Raw genomic sequence first — 22,108 nt, forward strand, 5'->3', positions numbered from 1 at the left:
CCCAGGTTCGCCTGGTGCACCAGTTGCGCCCCTACCTGAACCGGGAGGCTCTCACAACAGTCACTCGTGCCCTTGTGACCTCTAGGCTGGAATACTGCAATGTGCTCTACATGGGGCTGCCCTTGAAGAGTATTCGGCGACTTCAGCTAGTCCGGAATGCGGCCGCGCGAGCGATTGTGGGTGCACCTCGCTTCACCCACATAACACCTATCCTCCGCGAGCTGCACTGGCTACCTGTCGATCTCCGGGTGCGCTTCAAGGTGCTACTTGTCACCCATAAAGCCCTACATGGTAGTGGATCTTGGTACTTGAGAGACCGCCTACTGCCAATTACCTCCACGCGACCTATTAGATCTCATCGATTAGGCCTCCTCCGAGTTCCATCTGCCGGTCAATGCCGACTGGCAACTACACGGAGGAGAGCCTTCTCGGTGGCAGCTCCGACCCTATGGAACGATCTCCCCGTGGAAATTCGTACCCTCACCACCCTCCAGACCTTCCGCACAGCCCTCAGAATCTGGCTATCCCGTCAGGCCTGGGGCTAAGACTGTCACCCGCCCGAATGGTATGAATGTTGTGTTTTTTAATTATGTATTGTCTTATATGTTAAAAGTTTGTCTCCCCCTCCCCCTTGGGTTGTGAGCCGCCCTGAGTCCCCCCAGGGAAAAGGGCGGCATATAAATAAACTTCAAACTCAAACTTTGGTATTCTTTGGAATCCACTTTGCCAGGGGTGTGGAAATGAAATTAAGAGTTCTTAAAAAGGGGTTTTAACATAATTGAAAGGATGAAATGCAATAATAAGCTCTCATCCTTTTTTCTTTCCATGGATCCACTCCACTTTTTGCTAAAAGTGAAGTTTTAGAATAATTCAAACCACTTCTGATGTAGGGCTTTTTATTCTAAGAATACCTGACATCAGGTTTTATTCAAACCACAAGATGAAAAGATATGATATATGAAGTGCCTACTTTGAAACTCCAGGAGTCTCTCAAACCCTTTATTTACCTGATGGATAGGCATAGCTTTTGGATTGAATTATGGGGAGGAGAGGTTGCCTTGCATTTGCAAAGTAGAATAGGCCGTGTATATAATAACACGAATATAACAAAGGCAACAGTAAAAATATTGGGTTTCTGTCGTGATGGACTCTTGTGATGAGCCGATTGACAGATAATGGAAGCTGTTAGCTTCCTCCCATAATTGGGGCATACCAGGGGTTGTGACACTAAATATATACCTTCCTCCCTGGCTTCAGCTGATAAGGAGGAGGACCTTGTGGCTCAGTGGTTAACACATCTGCCTAAGATGTAACACAGCACAGGTTCGAATCCCAATAAGGGTATGGCTAGCTGATGAGAGCTAAATAGCTTGAAATAGATCTATACTAGTCTCCCTTTATTTATTTATCAGCACAAACATAACATATATATATATATATATATATATATATATATATATATATATATATATATATATATATATATATATATATATATATACACACACATACATACACACACACACACACACACACACATATACATATATATACAAAGTCACAACCCCTGGTATGCCCAAATATGGGAGGAAGGTCACACTTCCACTCTCTGTCTTCGGCTCGTCACAAGAGACCATTCAGACAGAAACACAATATTTTTTACTGTTGCCTTTTTGTTACATTTGTTATATTTATGCTGATAAATAAATAAAGGGAGACTAGTATAGATCTATTTCAAGCTATTTATCTCTCATCAGCTAGCCATACCCTATGTTGGGAACAGGTTCGATTCCCAACATAGGGTATGGCTAGCTGATGAGAGCTAGCCATACCCTATGTTATTATATATATATATATATATATATGTTATATTTATATACATACATACATACATATACATATACATATACACATATATATACACATACATATACTTATATATATATAAGATTTATTGCATTTTTTTCTTTTTTCCAACATGCATACTTTATGGCCAGAATGTTGACCAGGTCTCATTTTATACATCACATTTATAATCATAGTTTCGTTGTGTTCTAATCTTCCCACTTTTATCAATATTCATCTGTTTTATATAATCCTTTGTCTTTTCCCATCTATTTAGTCTTATATATCATTGCTAAACACCTTTTTTTGTCTTCAACTAATTACTGTTAATTCATCAACAAATCTATCATTTATCACAATATCTTTGCTATTCCCACTTCAACAATATTATTGTTTATCATTTCTTATTCAATTTTACACATAGTTAACATCACTGTACGCCCTGTATTTCTTCTTACTTTACAGTTTTTCCAATTGTTTACTCTATGTCTTCTTCTCCCCCAAAATCTCACAAATTCCCCTTCCCCAATCATTAACATTTTAAATTCCCAACATTATATTAAAAGTTAATGATATTATTAAGTTGTCTTCTTTCACATTCCCAGCTACTGATCTACCTTATTATATATATTTACTAAAAAATTACCCTATTATTATGCCTCTCTTCTATTGACCTTTTCCTGGTTATCCATCATCTCTTACTCTTTTAAGGATCTCATTTTTAGGTGGTTTTTTTTATTCTGCCTTTTATTCCGCTCGCTTGAAGTCTTATTTCTCTTTTTTCCATTTTAGTATGTGTTGCACTTTCTCTCCTGTATCACCTTTATCTCTTTTAGTTGCATTATTTGCACCCCCCTCACCAAAACTTCCACTTGTCTCTGCAAAGTGTTTCCCTTTTTATCTTTTAACTGTTTCTTTTTGGGGGATGGTCATATTGAACAACAACCTGCAAAAAGTATAAATGGTGCTTGAAAAGCAGAGATTCCTTTCTGGTGTTTGTTGGAAAGCTCTGTTGTCTTTTGAGTTTTAACTCTTTAGGTGTGGTTGACTGTTAAGACAGTGACTGTGTGAGAAAAAAAAAGTAGGGTTTAATTGTTTTTCTTCTGTTCAACTCTGTCCAATTTTCAGAGATTTTTCGAGACTGGTCCCTCCAGTTTTATTGGCAAGGTTTTTCGGAAGTGCCTCCTTCCTAGGGCTGAGAAAGTGATTGGCTCAGTCTATTTGTGCCTAAAGTGTGAGTAGAATTCAGAATGATAGCCAAATTTCTAGCCTGACCAGTAGGTGGTTAAATTTTTATATGTTAACTTTTATGTTATTCTCTTTTCAGGAAACGTTTTTCCTCTGAGGAGAGGCCGCCTGTCAGGCCTGCAATTATATTCCTTTTAGAATTTTGGCCTGCCACACTTTCTCTTATTTCATTATGCTGTTTCTTTAGTATAGTTGATGGGAAGAGGGAATAGACAGGAATGAGATTGTGGAATGTATTGTTTTCATTCTTTACTAGAAGCTGGTTCTCAGGACTGTGATTACCTGACTTACTCTCCCTGTTTTCAGTGGTGGGATGCTGCCGGTTTAACAACCGATTCAGCAAGCGGGTGCTTTGCACATGAACATGTGCAGCGTGTGCATGTGTACTTACCTCCTGAGATGCCTCCGCGAGCCTCCAGCTGCTTGGCGGAGCGTCACACAGGCGCCATGTGTTCCGAGCGCATGCATGGAAGTGCTGAAGAGCTCAAATACAGGTAAGGAGCTCAGGTGGGTGGGTGGGCAGGCACCAGTACGCCCATACCAGGGCGTATAACCTGCAACCCACCACTGGTACACACACACATACACACACAGGCACTCTCATAGGGTTCAACTATGGATTCTGTGTTACATGAAGAAAATCCATGCGGTGTAAACAGTGGCCAAGGGATGGTAGATGCAAGCCCATAGATTCCACAGAATTCTTTTTTCCTTTGAACTTGGAACTCTGCACAGGATATACAAACACCTGTAAGCAGGGGTGAGTTCTGACTGCTGGTTCGCTCAGGGACACCCCCCACCCATGCACTTGATGTACGCTATGCACGCATGCGTAGTACTAAAAAAATCCTTCTGCGCATGCACAGAAGCAAAAAACAAGATGATGGGCCCTACGGCGCCACCAAGAGGACCAGTTCAGGGGCGTGGGAGGCCGAGTTACTATCTACTCGGCCGAACTGGTCCGAACCGGTAGGAACCCATCTCTGCCTATAAGGATGTTAAAGGCACATATGGATTGGGGAAGGATCTGCAGGTTTTAGTCAAACTTGGCACTGTGGGGAGAGTTTATTTGTTTGAATTTATATAGCTCCAGAGTCAACAAACATGAATCCTGGAAGTTTACAACTTTGGAATAATTTTGCTTAGTAGCTATGAGGTTAGGTTAGAGGTTGAACTATTAAAACGGCTGCAGTTGGTTAATCCTTTTACTCCCATATGTTAGTTTTACAAAAAAATGAGCAACTTATCTCAGATGACTATAATTGCATTAACGGCAATTTCCTTCTTAATGCAAATAGCAGACAAAATTGATTTTTGGCATTATATAACTGGGTGAATGCAGGTAATCCTCAATTTATGGCCTCAACTGAGCCCAGTATTTTTGTTTCTAAGCGAGACAGTGGTTAAGTGAATTTTGCCCCATTTTCCAATCTTCCTTGCCATGGCTGTTAAGTGAATCACTGCAATTGTTAAGTTAGTAACATAGTTGTTAAGTCAATCTGGCTCCCCCCCCCGACTTTATTGGCCAGAAGGTCACAAAAGGGGATTTACATGACCCTGGGATACTGCAACTGTTATTACCATATTTTTCAGACTATAAGACGCACCGGAGTATAAGACGCACCACGATGAAGACGTAAATTTAAAAAAAAGTTTTTGCACTCTGCAGGCCTCCCAAACCCTCTACATACTTAATTTTTTTGCAAAAAAAGAAAAAGGAGGGAGGCATGCAGAGCTTTGGGAGGCTTGTGGAGTGCTCCTGGGGGCTGGGAGGAGGGCAAAAATGGCCAATTTTTTGCTCTTTTTTGCCCTCGCCAGCCCTCAGGAGCACTTTGCAAGCCTCCCAAATCCTCTGCATGTCCATTTTTTGCAAAGGTAGTCAGTTGCCAAGCATCTGAATTTTGATTATATGACCATGGGGGAGTGCTGCAATGGTCTAAGTGTGAAAAACAGCTGTAAAGTCACTTTTTTCAATGCCTTGTAACTCTGAATGGTCACTAAATGAACTGTTGTACATCAATAGCTACCTGTAGTTGCAACAACCCCTTTACACATTCTCAGGCTGAGTAGAACTTCACCTAGCAAATTTTATGTTAGGTTTTCAAAATAATCCATACACCAACCAGATTTTTAATATAAGAACAAATCCCTTCCATGCAAAAACACGAATAGAAGGATTTGACTATAGTCAGTTTTATGCGGACTATATCATTATTTCTTCTACTACATTTCCTCCAGAATTTGTCAGATATCTTTTCTCATCAATGACTCATGGAGAGCAAGGATTTGTTAATATTACAGTGCTTTCCCAATGCAAAATTGGGCCATGTGTGTATTCCATTCCTGCTTTTCCTTTGATATATTTAGCACTGGAGGGTTTGTTTTTAAAGAAAAACAAACATGAGATGGTCATGAACCTTTCGTTGCATAAGCTCCATGGTGTCCAAAAATAAATTCATCCCATCTTCGGCTGACAAAGTGGACTCTAGCCTGCAAGAGTTACTACTCAATAAATGTGTCAACGTTTGAAGAAGCCTCGGGGTTTTCCATTGAATACGATGCTTTCATTCAAGCATGCCTGATGCTTGAATCCTCCACTCTTTCCAAATCTGGGAGGGAACACCACCTGATAAATATCATTTTGGAAACGAGGTCAGCATGTCACACAACATACGAGAGCCCTGGATCTCCTGGAGCGGGGTAAACTACAGGATCTGAAATAACATGTTCACAATAACCTCCCATGTAGCCAAAGATGCTTTGCAGCAAGCGCAACAGCCAAGACCACCATGGCTGATTATCATGGTCTCAGCACAGGGACTTCCTGTTCAGACTTACAATGACCTTTAAACATTCCGTGACCCTAGAGAAAATTCCACCCCCAGTGGGAGGCTGCACCTATCCATGGCAAGACAGATTAGTAGTGTCAACTTCCCTGGTTTAAGGAAACATTGATTTCCTGATCGTGTCTATAAATAAAAACAAGAAAAACAATCGGTTTTTTAAATTCCCGGACAGCATATTCTTATCTATAGTGATGAGATAAGCGACAGCTATATACATATTCACATACCGTATTTTTCAGACTATAAGATGCACCGGTGTATAAGACACACCAAGAATTCGAAGAGGTAAATAAGAAAAGAATTTTTTTGTCCTCCCCGGCCCCTTACTCTGCACACTTCAGCAGAGCTGGGGGAAGGCAAAAACGCCCACATTTTTTCAAAAAATGGGTGGAAAACGGGCCATTTTTCACAAAATCAAAGGCATTTTTGCCTCCCCCTAGGCCCCAGCAGCACTCTGCAGGCTTCAGCAGGGCTTGGGGAAGGCAACAACACCTCAATTTTTTGCAAAAATTAGATGTAGGGGTGGAGCTTCAGGAAGCCAAAAACGACTGTATTTGGTGTCTAAGACACACCAATATTTCCACGCCCTTTTAGTGGGGGGAAAGATGCATCTTATACTTTGAAATATATGGTACTTTACACATTCCACTTTGCTCAGTCAGGTTATAAATGTATAAACAATCTCTCTGGCCCTTTCGGTCAGATACGATTCCTAGATAGGAGCAATCTTTTCCTGCTTCTCCCAAGGCGTTTACATCCTGCTTTCAAAAAGTCTACTGAGTTGAACTGGGGTGCTTTCTGCTTTTCTGTACAATCGCCAGAGTCTGAAAGTCCTGGAGAAACGGCGGAACATATGGCGCAACATAAGGGATGATAAATATTTATTTTCATCTTGGAAGATAAGGTCAGCCTGTTTGTCTCCCAAACAAAATGTTGACTCTTCTAATAGCATAAGAAACCTTCAGGGTAGCCTGTGGGGACCATGCTTTCTGCATTCAAGAGTTCATCTCAGGTAGCCTATCCACAATTTATTTTTCTTCCATTCAATCATGTCCAGTTCTCAGAGACTGTCTGGACAGGTTCCTGCCGTTTTCTTGGCAAGGTTTTTCAGAAGTGGTTTGTTATTGCCTCCTTCCTAGGGGCTGAGGGAAAGTGACAGGCTCAAGGTCACCCAACTGGCTTTGTGCTCATGACGGGACTAGAACTCATGGCCTCTCTGTTCCTAGCCTTAATCACTACACCAAATAGACTCTCTTGATGCCCTCCATATATGTTGGGAGTGCAACTCTTAGAATTCGTAGCTTATATGAACCTGAAAGTTGTAATCCAAACTTATAAATGTGGCACCAAACCAGGGGTGGGATTCAGCTGGTTCGGACCGGTTTGGGTGAACCGGTAGCTCGGACGATCAGCTGGAGAGTGAACCAGTTCATTCTGATGATTAGGTGGGCCCACCCGCCTGCTCCTGCACTTTACTTACCTATATCCTCTCAGCTGATTCACATGGCAGAGTGGAATGCTGCCCCTCAGCTGTGTTACTCCCCAGAAGTAATGTGGAAGATAAGTTTTGTTATAACTGTGCACGCGCACGGAGCACACATCAAGTGTACAAAGCATGCGATCGCCAAACCAGTTGTTAAACCGGCATGATTCTACCACTGCACCAAACTATAGATGTTTGATTGAGGACCTAGTATTTAAGTGTCTTAGGCATTGGACGGATGAGGTGTGTGTATGTGTGGAAGTGGGGGAAATCAAGAGTGAAATGTTTCCATGGTCTTTTCCTAATTTAATAATCACCATGAAGAAGATTTAAATTATTCAAATTTCCACTATATCCAGTTCTAAAGTGTAGCTATATGATCCATTCCGCTGAACTGTGTCAGCACTTCAGGGTAGTCTACATCGGAGGAATTCTACCCAAGAATCACAAACCATAAATACTAATACTATCTTTATTGTATGGTTGCAGTAATAGAATCTTGTAAGTCTGCAAGCCTTGTTCTACTTCTTTAGTTTTACTTTCCAGAAAACTAGGGAGATTTTTCCCACACCCCTTATAATAAGGCACTGCTTATGTATATACAGTATTCTTAGGAGTATAGGATGCACCTTCCCCCCCCCCCCTAAAAGAGCGTGGAAATGGTGGTGTGTCTTATACATCAAATATAGCCATTTTTGGCCTCCTTAAGCCCCGCCTCCACACCCCATTTTTGCAAAAAACAGGTCATTTTTCACAAAAACTGAGGTCTTTTTGCCTTCCCCCAGCCCCCAGCAGTACTCTGCAGATTTCAGCAGGGCTGGGGGAAGGCAAAAATGTCCCCGTTTTTGCCAAAACCAGCCAACTTTCTGCCTGTTTTTGCCTTCTCCCAGCCCCATTAAAGTCTGCAGAGTGCTCCTGTGGGCCAGGGAGGACAAAAACATTTTTTTCTTAATTACCTCTTCAAAATCTTGATGCATCTTATACACTGGTGTGTCTTATAGTCCAAACAATATGGTATATAAAAAAGCATAACAGACTATTTATGTACAAATGCCACCATTTATTCCTTAGTTAAGGAATCATTAATCTATTCAGTCAGATCAAGGCTCCATAAAAATGTCCATGATTTGGAAGCTTACGTTATGTTAACATTGCATTTTAGCCTAAAATGACATTAACAACTTTTGCAGTCGCCTTATACACTGACAGTCTGTAATCAACTATGGTGTCTAAGTCTTAAACAGGGGTGTCAAACTCAAGGCATGTGGGATGGCTCTGGCCCATGGGTTACTTAAATCCAGCCTGTGGGGCCAGCCTGGAAATATCAAAGGACTGTTCCATGGTGCTCTGCTGGCCAAAAATTTGGCTGTTTTCAGTCTGTTTTCGACTGGCAGAGTGCTACAGGAGGCCATGGAGGGCAAAAATGAGGCACGAGGGAGCTGTGAGTGTGACCCCCCCACCCGATATTGGCCAATAAAGTGTTGCAGGAGGCCATTCAGGTCAAAAAACGAGGCAGAAGGGGCAGTGCGCATAACCCCTGTGCCCCGTTTTGGCCAGCGGGTTGCTAGAGGAGGTTCCGTCCCATCTCTCTGCTGTTGCCCCTGACCCACAGAGAACTACAATGCTGATCCAGCCCTTAAAGAAGTCCAGTTTGTCACCCCTGGTGTAAAATATTGTTAGCCCATACTACACTTCTTATTTGAGTTTGTTTCTTACATTTACTGCTGTTAAATATTGTTCTCTTGTCTTTAGTGCATTTCTGTCCCTAACCAAGATCACTCCTATTTTCTTGGATGTTAGAAAGCCCACTAAACTTTTCTTCATTTTCAAACTTGGCAAGTATTCCCATCACCTCTTTATCAAAGGATGAATATAGGAGGGATTGACTGACCTTGGAGCATGCCATGAGATACCTCACTCCAGTTTGATAAGAATTTGCTGATGATCATGCTTTCACACGCTCCTCTTAATTGCAACATGAACCCAATTTGCTAAGCATTTTTCTACCCAATTTGGATCACAGGTGGATTCCTACTGGTTTGGACTGGTTCAGAAGAATAGGTAGTAACTTGGCAGCCTGGGTCACTGGAACCAGCAGCAACCCAGGCCTGTCACACCCCCGAACCAGTTCTCCTATGGCAGCACCATCTTGTTTTTTAGTTCTGCGCATGTGCAGAATAATTTTCATTGTAAAAATTATATTTTTTCATTTTTTAAGGTTTTGCACATACTCATACCTTTTTATTTGCAAATGTGCACACACAGAGAGCAAAATGTGTGCATGCACCAATAATGCTGGCAGCAACCCACCCATGATTTGGATGTTACTCTGAACTCATCCCCAACCAAATTTTCTTTAACTATTCAGGTTTTATACAGTAGATACTTGTCTTTAGAAATAACCCATGTGCATAATTGTTTTCTACTTTTCACAAATAGGAATGATCTATTTTTTTCTACTGTCCTCCATTTTTTTTATTAGAATTGTTTGCCATTGTGCTTTTAATAACCTCAATTTTAGAAATTTCACCTCTTTTTAAGCCCCATTTTCCTTTAGCATCACTTTCCTGCCTGTCTCTGGTTTGTTTCTATGACTATATTTATTATAGTCTAATTTGCAATGGTTAATTAGAATCCATTTTAGTCCAAGATGCACTCAACTTCAATTTCCCTTAAAATCAACTATTTCAGCACTTTCCCCCCAATGTTCCTTCTATTTCCACTTTCCTGGCTTGGTATCTAGTCAAGAGTTTGGAAGTAATCAAGTGGTTGGATGCAGTTAAGAATTCTGAATTATTATGTGCTTTCCCAAAACTGGTTGGCTCTCTTCTTGAACCTGAGCCTATTCCAGGACTCCCTTTTTTGTGTGCAACTTTCTTCTCTAGGACCCCTTGATGTTTGCTGTTGCTGGCAATTACCTACTCTGCATGTCAAAGCTACTGGTAATGGGATATATAGTACTTCTGCAGGTACTAAATGCAGAATGAAAGAAAACTATACACATGAGAACAGAAGAGTGTCAATTTGATTTTTACCGAACAAAAATCCTGGCTAGGGATGGAAACAAGACTCAATCTATATTGAGACTTTAAGAAATGTAAGAGAAATATTGCTTTTAAGTGATTTACTTTTCATGGTTGGATAGCCAATATAATATTCACTTAGGGATACATTTTCTTCTGTTTCCAGATATAAGGCTTAATTTCCCATTTGTCGTTAATCTTGATTCCTAGTGCTTTGCTCTGTTACAGTTTTTTAAAAATTACATTCGGTTGGTTCCCCCCCCTCCACCGCACATATGTGCTAGTCGTTCCCGACTCTAGGGGGCGGTGCTCATCTCCGTTTCAAAGCCGAAGAGCCAGCGCTGTCCAAAGACATCTCCGTGGTCATGTGGCTGGCATGAAACGCTGATACCTTCTCACCAAAGGTTGTTCCTATTTTTTCTACTTCCATTTTTATGTGCTTTCGAACTGCTAGGTTGGCAGAAGCTTGGACAGGTATGGGAGCTCACTCGGTTACACAGTGCTAGGGATTCGAATCGCCAAACTGCCAACCTTTCTGATCGACAAGCTCAGTGTCTTAGTCACTGAGCCACTGCGTCCCTCAGAAATGACATTTACTATTTGTTGAGAGATATTTAGAGGTTTTGTGCCTCTAGACTGGTGTTTCTCAACCTTAAGAGTTTTAAGATGTGTGGACTTCAACTCCCAGAATTCCCCAGCTGGTCTGCTGGCTGGGGAATTCTGGAAGTTGAAGTCCACATATCTTGAAACTGCCACAGTTGAGGAAGACTGATCTAGATACCAATGGCTAGGGGAAATTAGTAGATACAGAGGAAAGTTTTAATCTAACTTGCCTATAGGTGTTCCTTATTGGTATCCTGTGACCATTTTGGAAGCCAAACTCTGGTCTAAATGGATCTTGTGCTGCATTAATGGGACGTTCCCTATCTTTCTATGATCAATAACATGTTTGTCAGGAAGGGGAAGAGAAAGGATTCATCACTCTTTAAGATTTTTAGGCTTCCAAATTCTTTGTATAATACCAAATGTTCCACATGCACAAAATCACAGAGCTTATTTCATTTATTTATATTTGCCTTTTGCAGTGGTGAGATCCTGCTGGTTTAACAACAGGTTTGGTGATCACGTTTTGCTCTGCATGCGGTTTTAGCAAACTGGCCAAATCCCACCCCTGACCTTTTGCTATATTTCCAAGGTAGCTTATAATAGAAGTAGTATTAAAAACAGTTAAAAGTCCAGAAGAGACTAAGGAAGTGCAAAGAGCTTGATGTGTTTTGTGGTTTGATCTTCAATTCCTGAACTGGGAACATGGGAGCCATCACATGGCTTTCTTCTTGTTCTTTTTAAATGTTCCTTCCTGGTTTTTTTTTTCATTTCACTGCTTTTTTTAATCAAGAGCTACCAGAGTCCAGCCACAGACACATGGACAAGCTCAGCGGTAGGATCCTGCCGATTTAATAACCGGTTCGATGATCACATGTTTCACGCATGCGCAGTTTTACCAAAACATACCTTCCATGTTACTTCTTGGGGAGTAACACAGCTGAAGTGCGGCAATCCTCTCTGCTCTGCTAATCAGCTGAGAGGATACAGGTAAGTAATGCGCAAGGACGGGCGAGCCAATGTGATTGTCAGAACGAACCAGTTCCCTCTTAGCTACCGGTTCGCCCAAACTGGTCCGAACCGGCTGAATCCCATCCCTAGACAAGCTTCTCTTTAGCCTCCTAGGTAGTCAACTGTCCAGAAGTTAGTGAAACATCACAAGTCACCTCTATCACAATCATGCATTTCTCTTAATTCCAAGTTTCTAGAAAGAATGGAATTAGCTGATCATTTGCAGAAGGATGATAGGAGGGGTGACATCTTGATCCCAAACTTTCCTGGATACTCTCCAGCTTATTCTTTTAGGCTCCTAAACCAACTACTCCTTCAACCATAATAGCATTTTCCCCAAACCGAATCACAATATTTAGCCTGAGTTAAGGAAGGTCTATGCTAGACCACTCCTCCAGCACTTCTGATTTTTGATGTTAGCAGTAACCATATGTTGAGACTATTCCCACATTTCCTTAGGAAGACAAGTTGGTACTTTAAGACATTTCATAAGCCCAAATCTTTACGGGGTTATCAATGCATGGAAAAAAAAGAGTTGGGGCTTCAATTGTGCAGTCACAGCTACTATCTTGACTTTTTTTGTCCCTCCCTGCAGACTTCCCTACTCTTAAGACAGAAGGATTATATCAGTACAGCTATAACAAAAGACACACCATCACTATGGAAAGGACAACTGAAATGCCTTTTCTGTGGAGTTTCAACAGGCCGCCCATTTGTGAGAAATTCAACGACAAGCCTCAAAGGTATCCCCCCCCCCAAAAAAAAAATCTTGGCTGATTTCTATCTTGCTGTTTGAGATTACCATGGAATGAATGAATGAATATATGTTGTATTATTGTGCTATTTTTTTCTGTTATTGGAGGTTGCCAAGGAGACACTATCCTGAAAATTGTAACACAATTCATGGAAGCCAATAAAGAAATAATTTTCTCAACCTTGTTAAATACATGTTTGCTCTTGGGTTGTATCTATCCAGCGATCATCATCATCATCATCATCTCTCCCCCCCCTCCCACACATACACCATGTCTGTTTCTTACCTGCTGGGCAGTTGCATCTCTGGTAGATATCTCTTGTCTCCCGATGTCTTGGCAAATTGAAGTTTATCCTCTGTAAAATGAATGAGAAGGAAAGTAACATTAACAATCACAAAGCCAAAGGTTTCTGCTTGCTAAAAAACATGTTTTGTGTGGGTGGGTGGGTGGAATCAGCTCTGAACTACAAGGAAGAAGAGACATCTGTTCCTGGGTCAAAAACAGACAACAGCCTTCAATTCTAATCTCAACATCTGTTTGACTGAAAGCAGATAGAGCTCAGTTAATGGAACTTCTACGCAGCATCTCTGCTGTATGGTCTGAACCACAATTGTGTGCCACTGCAGTTTAAAAGGACGATTACCCACTTAGAAGAGTTGGAGAGAAGCTGACATTGAGTCTTAGTTGATTAGCCCTTGGGCCATATCAAAGTGCAAAGTTCTAAAAACAAATCTTTGCTAAAATTTGATAAAAGCAATTTAAAATGAAATTTGATAAAATGCAATTTAAAATGGAATTGGAATAAAACACAATTTAAGATGGAATTGGAATAAAATACCATTTAAGATGGAATTGGAATAAAATACCATTTAAAATGGAATTGGAGTAGAATACAATAATTTAAGATATAGATAAAATATGATAAAATTATATTTCGGAGTCACCCCTGCAATCTACCCCACTCAGTCCCACATATGCAGATCTCAACTGAACCTTTTTGCTTAAGTATTGTGCTGCATTAAATGTTATTTTCCAGTTCTGGCCACACAAATAAATTGTTTTGATATGGGGATGCTAATGAATCATTTGTTTGGTATACAGATCAAGGTGCCTGTCCCTCATTCCCTTATACAAGCAACAGTCAAATAGGATGTCAGCCAGGTCTTCTACCTTTGCCGCTCCGCAACTACAGAGACGCTCATTGTAGGGTACAGAATGGAATCTCCCATATCTAGGGCCAGATTTTCCTATAGGCTAACTAGGCTTCAGCCTAGGGCCTCAAGATCAAGAGGGGCCTACATTCAAATTGTTAGCAAAATTAAAATTACACTATTCTAAAAACAGTGAACACTAAAACACTGAACCGAAAATAAGGAGAAATTCTACGCATATGACTAATAAACAAACATTAAAATGTATTGGTTAAGATCGTTCCAGCGCCGCGGCAGTTGGGGAGCCCGTCCACGTTCCCGGCACTGACTGTCGGGCGAGAGGCGCGGCCGCTCCCAGTAGCCGCCCCGTCGACGTGGAACCCACCAGCGGCCAGGCAGGTGAGGGCAAGGGGGCTGAGCCGGGCAGCTGAGCGCAGCAGGGGAGGCGGCTGGCCTCGCTGCCTTTGCCACAGAGCAGAGCCGCCCTCTGTCAGGAGGCCAGCTATATATATTGATATATATTGATATATCACAGTAATGATGTATTTTATTGTCTCACATGTAATTTACAAACTTAAAAATGGGAGGTGAAAGGGCCTCATAAGTGGAATAGCCTAGGGCCTCTTTTCATCTAAATCCGGCCCTGCCCATAGCTGACCATTGTGTCAAGCTGTTCGAATCTCGCTTGCGTAAATATCTCCCTAAGATGTTTTGGCAGCTGTAACTTCAACTAGCTATCTACTTGAAAAGTACGCTTGTATTTACTCAGCCATTTCAAGTTACACACCTTACTAAGGATAGCTATATCATTTTGTGCTTCTATAGCCCTAATTTTTGGAGCAGCTGGAGGGAAGTTAAAATTATGGAAGCTTTGAAGCACATCTTACCTTGCTTTATTTAGGGTCACCATGAAGTCATAAACTGAGAGAAGACCTTCTACAGTGAGACAGCCTAAAACCGTGATGGCAAACCTATGGTACGTGTGCCACGGGTGGCACACGGAGCCATATCTGAAGGCACGCAAGGCGTTGTGCTATGTCAGCTCCAGCACACATGCGCCTCCCGTCCAGCTAATTTTCGGCCTTCCAGAGGGTGGGGGGAGACAGTTTTCACTTTCCCCAGTCTTCAGGAAAGCCTCCTCAATGGCCCAATGAGAAAACTGGAAGTTTGCTTCCGAACTTCAAGTAAGCCCATTGCAGTGGTGAGTTGCAGGCGGTACGCCCCGTTACGGGCATACTGGAGCCTGCTTGGAGCACCAGATACCGTTCCAGTACAGTGCTCTGGAGGGCCCACCCACCCGCCCGGCCGAGCTCCTTACCAGTCTTTTAAGTCTTCAGCACTTCTTCGCACATGCATGGCGTGTACAACACCTGCGCAATGCGCTGCTGAGCAACATCATGGAGGCTCGTGGAGGTGGTAAGACGCATGCACATGCATTGCAGACGCCACCAGGCCCGTTCCAACCGTATCAGTTGGAACAAGATCTGGAACCCACCACTGGCCCATTGGGGGCGTTTTTCACCATCCAAGGCCCCAGAGGCTTTCCTGAAGGATGGGGAGGGTGAAAAATGGCCCGATGGGCCAATCGGAAGGGGGGAGTGCAGGGAAGTTGTGTGCACATGCGCAAGGGAAGTGCATTGCAGTAGGGGTGTGGGCATGCATGTGTGCACTATCATGCACGTGCACGACACCTGAGCAGAAAAATGTTCATCATTGGCCTAATCCATGTGGGCTCTAGTGTTTGTAAGAATTTACCGTATATTTCCTTCCCTAATCATTTTATGAGTTTGGAGAGCCTCTTTTCACTACTTGGCCAACGGGAATGAAACATGGAATTGGGAAAATTCAACCCACTCTCTTGGGGGATATGGAAAAAAAATGTTTTACTTCACATTATAGTGGAAAGGTGTCCAATTTATTTTTGTGAGTTATTACGTGAAGCACTGTGTACATTAATTTTGGTTGTCTCAAAAGTGCTTTTTAAAAGGCAACTGGACTTTCTTGGATTTTTACTTGAAAACATTTCGATTCTTATCCAAGAATCTTCTTCTGTGATGAAAAAATCCAACAAAATCAGTTGTCTTTTGAAAAAGCACCTTTGTGACAACCATGACAGGGATAACAGAATCTCACAGACATTGATTTTGGTTCTTTTTTCCAATTTTGTGGTCTAGATGAATTTTTTTTAAAAAAAATAATAATTTATTGTTGATTGATTTCACTTGCATACTTCCAGAATCACCTTATGACTCAATGGATGTTTAGTTTTTTTTTTTTTTTTTTAAAGCATTAAAAATAGAAACAATGGAAAAAACCAGCATATTCAACAAGCAGGGATCAGAATAGCATGCAAGCAATAATTATAGTCCACAATCATAATAGACATCAGATGGTGTCAACCACACATTGGGCAGCTTCAGCTTCCAAGGGCTCTGCAGCATATCTCTATCATCACGGGTTGTCAGAAAAATGCCAGACATGCTCCTATCCCCGTGATGGCAAACCTGTGGCTAGAGCCGCCACCCCAAGTCAGCTCTACCATGAATGCGTGTGCGCCTCCCATTGGCCTGCTGGCTTTCGGGTCTCTGCCATACATGTGTGGGGTGGTGGTGGTGGAGAGCATACAGGAGACATGTGTGCATGTGCAGGGGTGGGGCACATGGGGTGGTGGTGCACACCTGCACGGGGGGTGAGGGGAGCGCAGGAGGTCACATCCACATGTGCAGGGGGCAGGGGGAGTGCAGGAGTGTCATACATGCCTGTGCAGTGGGGCAGGGCGAACACAGGGGGTTGTGTGCACATGCGCAGGGCATGAGGGGTGTGCATTGCATTATGGGTGCGTGCACACTTTCGGCACACAAGAACAAAAAGGTTAGCCATCACTGTCCTAGCCTAACTTTTAGAGGGACAATATTTCATGAAGTTGAGACCACCATAGGAAAACATCACTGTTCCTTCCTATCCCATCTCTTGAGAGCTGGGTCTCTTTACGATTCCAAAATATTGATTTTGGACAAGTACGGTGGAATATATTGGTTCTGGAGTGTTACATGTACTTAGAGATCAATCATTTAGAGCCTTAAATGTCAAAAACAATATTTGATGTTTTGAATTGAAATATCCCTTTGATTTTGAAAGGTAGCCCAATATGGAATAGCAATCCTCTATACTAGCAATGATGAAGGCCTTCTAGTAGGGTATGCAAACTGAAGATGTCTCTGTGAAAGTAGAAAAAGCAAAGGACCAGTGAATAGATTGGTTTTATGGAATCTCTCCAGATAAGGAGAGGAAGGGAGATCACCCACATGTGCACTGGATAGCTGCTCCTTTCAAAGAGACTACAGCAGGACAGTGGCTTTCTGTGAGTTTAAGCACCAGAGGACAACAGGGTTAGCCATTTGCTTGCAACCATGGAGAAGATTTTGAAAAGACTCTCAGTTCACAAACCTCCAGGAATGGGTTCTGGCTGCTGCTACTACCGGTTCGCTCAAGGACGTGCCCCACACACGCGCATGCACAGTGCAACCAAAATTGCTCTGTGCATGCGGAGAAGGCAAAAACAAGATGGCGCCACCAATGGCGCCACTGAGAGAACCGGTTCGGGGGTGTGGTAGGCCTGGGTCACTGCTGGTTCCCGTGACCCAGGCTGCCAATTTACTACCAGTTCATCCAAACTGGTTCGAATTGGTAGGAACCCACCTCTGCAAACCTTACTTTCAAAGATTGCTCATTAATTACTTCTGAATCATTAGAAACCTTTGTAAGTGCAAGTTTGAAAAAGCTAGGTAAGTCTGTCTTCAGTCATGAATAAAAGGACATTTTGAATCATAAGCTTAAGAATTTAAAGATTTTGAAATACACAGCAAAATGTTAACTATGATTTTAATCTTCGAACGTTATAAACAGACTAAGGATCCAGATAAAAATGGAATATTGAAATGTCTACAATATGTTTTGGATTAATTACAAAGAACAGTTTCTCGTGGGAAATAGATAAGAAACATCAACAATAAGCAATTTCATGATTTAAAAAAAACTGTAGAAGACTAAAATTCCTGGTTAAAGATTTACTGTAAACCTGTAAAATGTTGCAAAGCATAACTAAAAATACTTAAGACTTTTAAAGAATAAAATAAGAAAATAGTAACAGCATCAATCATGTAAGTAATGATATATGCCTCTATACCCTGTTTCTCTGAAAATAAACCACCCCTGAAAATAAGCCTTTCCCAAAAATATTGCAACACAGCAGCAGCCATGAGGTGACCATGCTCGCCGCCTTCTGCACCTCAAAAATAATAATACTTCCGCGAAAATAAGGCTAAGCACTTATTTCGGGGGTCAAACATGGTAGATATAGAAAATATATTGTAGAAATGACAAACGTAGAATAAAGTTTATCTGAAAGTGTGCTGCCCTACTCCCCCACATACACATAGGGCAAAGAGTTCTACAGGTGTTTATCTACCACCACCACCCCAAATAAGTCCTTGGAAAGCACCACTGTTGTGCAGGTCCAGATTCCAAATTCAGCACAACAAGAGTCACTGGGCAACTGAGTTCAATGGGCACACACAGTGCCCAGGAAAGCAGTCCAAGAGTCAAACAGGCCAGGATACAAGGCACAAGCACTCAAGGCACAGAACTGGGCACGTGGCTCCAGCAACACTCAAGTCCTCAGGGCAGAGTTAAGAAGGTTATGCTGGTACAGCCCTTCATGAGAGGTGAGGTTGCCTCCTTATGAGTAATCTAGCTGACCAGCGTTGTCCCTGTCTCCTCTCTACTCTACCTGTCCTTGGATCAGGACAGGGGTGGGTAGTTACTGGCATTACTGCCAGTTCGGTGCGCACAAAAAAATTGTGCGCACACGCTGGCTTTGCTCACACACACGTCAGACATGTGCTCCATGCCTCCTGCCACTTACCTCCCGACGACCAACAAGATCGCACAGGTTGGGCCTCCTCCGGGTGCCGTCAACCAGACAATGCCGGCTGGCGGCTCCCTGGGGAAGGGCCTTCTCTCTTGCTGCGCCGGCCCTGTGGAACGATCTACCCACAGAGATCCGGACCCTTACCACTCTCCCGGCCTTCCGTAAAGCCATCAAGACCTGGCTGTTTCGGCAGGCCTGGGGCTGTTGATTGATATCCAGCCCCGCTTAGATGGAATGGATGATGTGGAATTTTAATATTGTATTTTCTATTTTAAATTTTAAATGTTTCTTGTCTTGTTGTGAGCCGCCCAGAGTCCCAACGGGAGTGGGCGGCATACAAATTTTATTAAACTTGGAAAGTTGGAAACGTGCGACTGCACATTTGCAAATAAAAAGGTCTGCGCATGGGCGTAACCTTAAAAATGAAAAAATAAATAATTTTTTGCAATGAAAATTATTCTGCACATGCGCACAACTGAAAAACAAGATGCCGTCGCTGTAGGAGAACTGGTTCGGGGGCATGGCAGGCCTGGGTCGCTACCAGTTTCAGCGACACAGACCACCAAGTTGCAACCTATTTGGCTGAACCAGTCCAAACCGGTATGAAGCCACCTCTGGATCAGGAGGAGGTGTGGCCGCTACCTCATCCGCATTTCAACAGCCTTCTCTGGAAAGGAAGGGGATAGTTATAGAATATTGCAGTTCTAGGCATATCCTCTTCATATGGAGCATGACAATACCTCCTTCAATACAACCAGGGCATCCTTTTTTTCCTACAAAAGCATCATTAATACTTTCCTGGTCCCAACTAGTTATGCATCTCTTTGATCTCCCCATATAACCAGGATACATAGATCAAGACCACAAGTAAGCATCTTAGACAAGCTCCTTCCTAGTTCCTTTCTCCTTCCTAAGACAAAGAGAAGGAAGAGAGAAGTACATTAAGATTTCCAACTTTCTGTTACTGAAAATTTATGAAAAAGTAGTACTGACTTCCCTGGAATTGGTTTCTACTTCTGGTCTTTCTTGAAAGGCTCACACAACTTTACTGTTTCACTAAATAAATGTGCTCCAGTTTTTAGCAATAAATAGGAACGGCATTTTAATGCAATTTTAATTTATGACACCCTATAATTGCTCTATAGTGATGCGGTGGCTCAGTGGCTAAGATGTTGAGGTTGTCGATCAGAAAAGTTGGGAGTTCGGTGGTTCGAATCCCTAGGGCCGCATAACGGAGTGAGCTCCCGTTACTTGTCCCAACTTCTGCCAATCTAGCAGTTCGAAAGCACATAAAAATGCAAGTAGAAAAATAGGAACCGCCTTTGATGGGAAGGTAACAGTGTTCCATGCACCCTTGACATTTAGTCATGCTGGCCACATGACCATGGAGACGTCTTCGGACAGTGCTGGCTCTTCGGCTTTGAAAAGGAGATGAGCACTGCACCCTAGAGTCAGTAACAACTAGCACATATGTGCAAGGGGAACCTTTACTTTATTATTGCTCTCTTCAAATTGCATCCATTTCACTTTTAATGCTAAGGCCAATAAATATTGAATACAGGAAACTCTAAGGGAAGACATCATTTATGCAGAAAAAAAAAACCAGATTGCTGCCTGTAAATTAGGAATTCAGCATCTACAGTTGTGATACTGATTGTTAGTCGGTATTCTGAATATTTGGCAGTCAAATTGTAATAAATATATTTGCAGGCATGAGGTTTGTACAAATTGGAACAGTAAGAGTGCAAAGTGAAACACATTTTTGCTGAGGAGAAAAACCAAAAAAAAATTGCTGATGTTCTTTTGAAGATGATTAAACCCTTTGCTGCGTTGCACAGATATGGTTAAGAAACATCAGCCGTATTTTCAGTCCATGGGGCATGGTGTTCACTTCCTCATATCCACAAACTTGCTGAGAGGAGCCAAGGTAGTTCGGAATAAGATCTATCTTTAACCTTCTTAATCTATTTTTAAGATCTAATATATGTGACCTGGGTTTCATTAACCCTGAAGAAATCCAGCCATTCTTCTTCCCGGAATACACACACATCCTTAAAAACTTGATAGAATTAATGAATTCCTCTTTGATGGATTTAATGATATTCTTTAAGATTCCTAAATATCTACTCCTAATTTTCATACAGTACATAAATTTTCTGATAGGTAGGCCTATTAGGTTTGGATTGGACCAAGCAATAGGTAAAGGTTCCCCTCGCATATACCTGCTAGTCGTTCCCGACTCTAGGGGGTGGTGTTCATCTCCGTTTCTAAGCTGAAGAGCCAGCGCTGTCCAAAGACGTCTCCGTGGTCATATGGCCGGCATGACTAGACATGGAAGACACTCAGAACGCTGTTATCTTCCCACCAAAGGTGGTTCCTATTTTTTCTACTTGCATTTTTTTAACATATTTTCAAACTGCTAGGTTGGCAGTTGGCACTAGGGATTTGAACCGCCGAACTGCCAACCTTTCAGCATCAAGCTCAGCATCTTAGCCACTGAGCCACTGTGTCCCCAAATAAGACATCCCATTCAATAAGAACTCCAAGGCAGGCAATTTCTTCAAAGAACATTTTATTGGAACATATCAAATTGGCAGATTTTTGGTTAAAAAAAAAAAATCTGGCTCTAAATTCCCACTGTTTTCTCACCCAATTAAATGTAAAACTTTGTCACTTTCCCAGTCACGTGGTCCAATCAGCATACAGTCCAGTTGCTAGGTGACCTCAGCCTCTACCTTTCGAATACCTGAACCAACATCCTTGATTCCCACAGGAAGGAATTTTATTTAGGCTACAAGACTCCAGCTATCTCGAAACCCACCCACCCCTCCCTGGCCCCTTCACTCCAGGCTGGGTCAGCCCTGAAGCAATAAGAAAAGGAACTCCCTAGAGAAAACTACAAAAAGGAAAATGGCCACAGTTCGCCCAACTTCAGGGTTGAGAGAATATCTGTCCAAGACTATGAAATCAATTGCTGGATAGAGGTCCCAAGAGCAGCTGGCACTGTTCTGTTAAATACAGGTTAGACAGGGGTGGGCTTCAAAAATTTTAGCCAGGAGTTCTCTGCCCGGTTGCTGGGTGGGTGTGGCCATGCTGGGCGTAGCCTAGCTAGCCTTTTGCACCGTGTGTGTGTGTTTTTTGCCCTCCCCGGGTTTCAGAGGCTTTCCTCGAGCCTCCAGGAGGGCGAAAACAGCCTCCCCAGTCTCTGGAGAC

General features: G+C 42.3%; 1 protein-coding gene across 1 annotated transcript in view; it reads right to left on the bottom strand.

The window, feature by feature from the left end:
- The window catches only part of COL13A1 (collagen type XIII alpha 1 chain), a 225,993-nt gene that overhangs the window by 183,014 nt on the left and 20,871 nt on the right, over positions 1-22,108 (bottom strand). The window contains exon 2 of the mRNA XM_032232350.1: positions 13,100-13,169. Coding sequence (XP_032088241.1) covers positions 13,100-13,169 — 70 coding nt within the window. The remainder of the gene's footprint in view (positions 1-13,099; positions 13,170-22,108) is intronic.

This window comes from Thamnophis elegans, chromosome 15 (genome assembly GCF_009769535.1).
Source record: "Thamnophis elegans isolate rThaEle1 chromosome 15, rThaEle1.pri, whole genome shotgun sequence".
NCBI classification, from domain to species: Eukaryota; Metazoa; Chordata; class Lepidosauria; order Squamata; family Colubridae; genus Thamnophis; species Thamnophis elegans.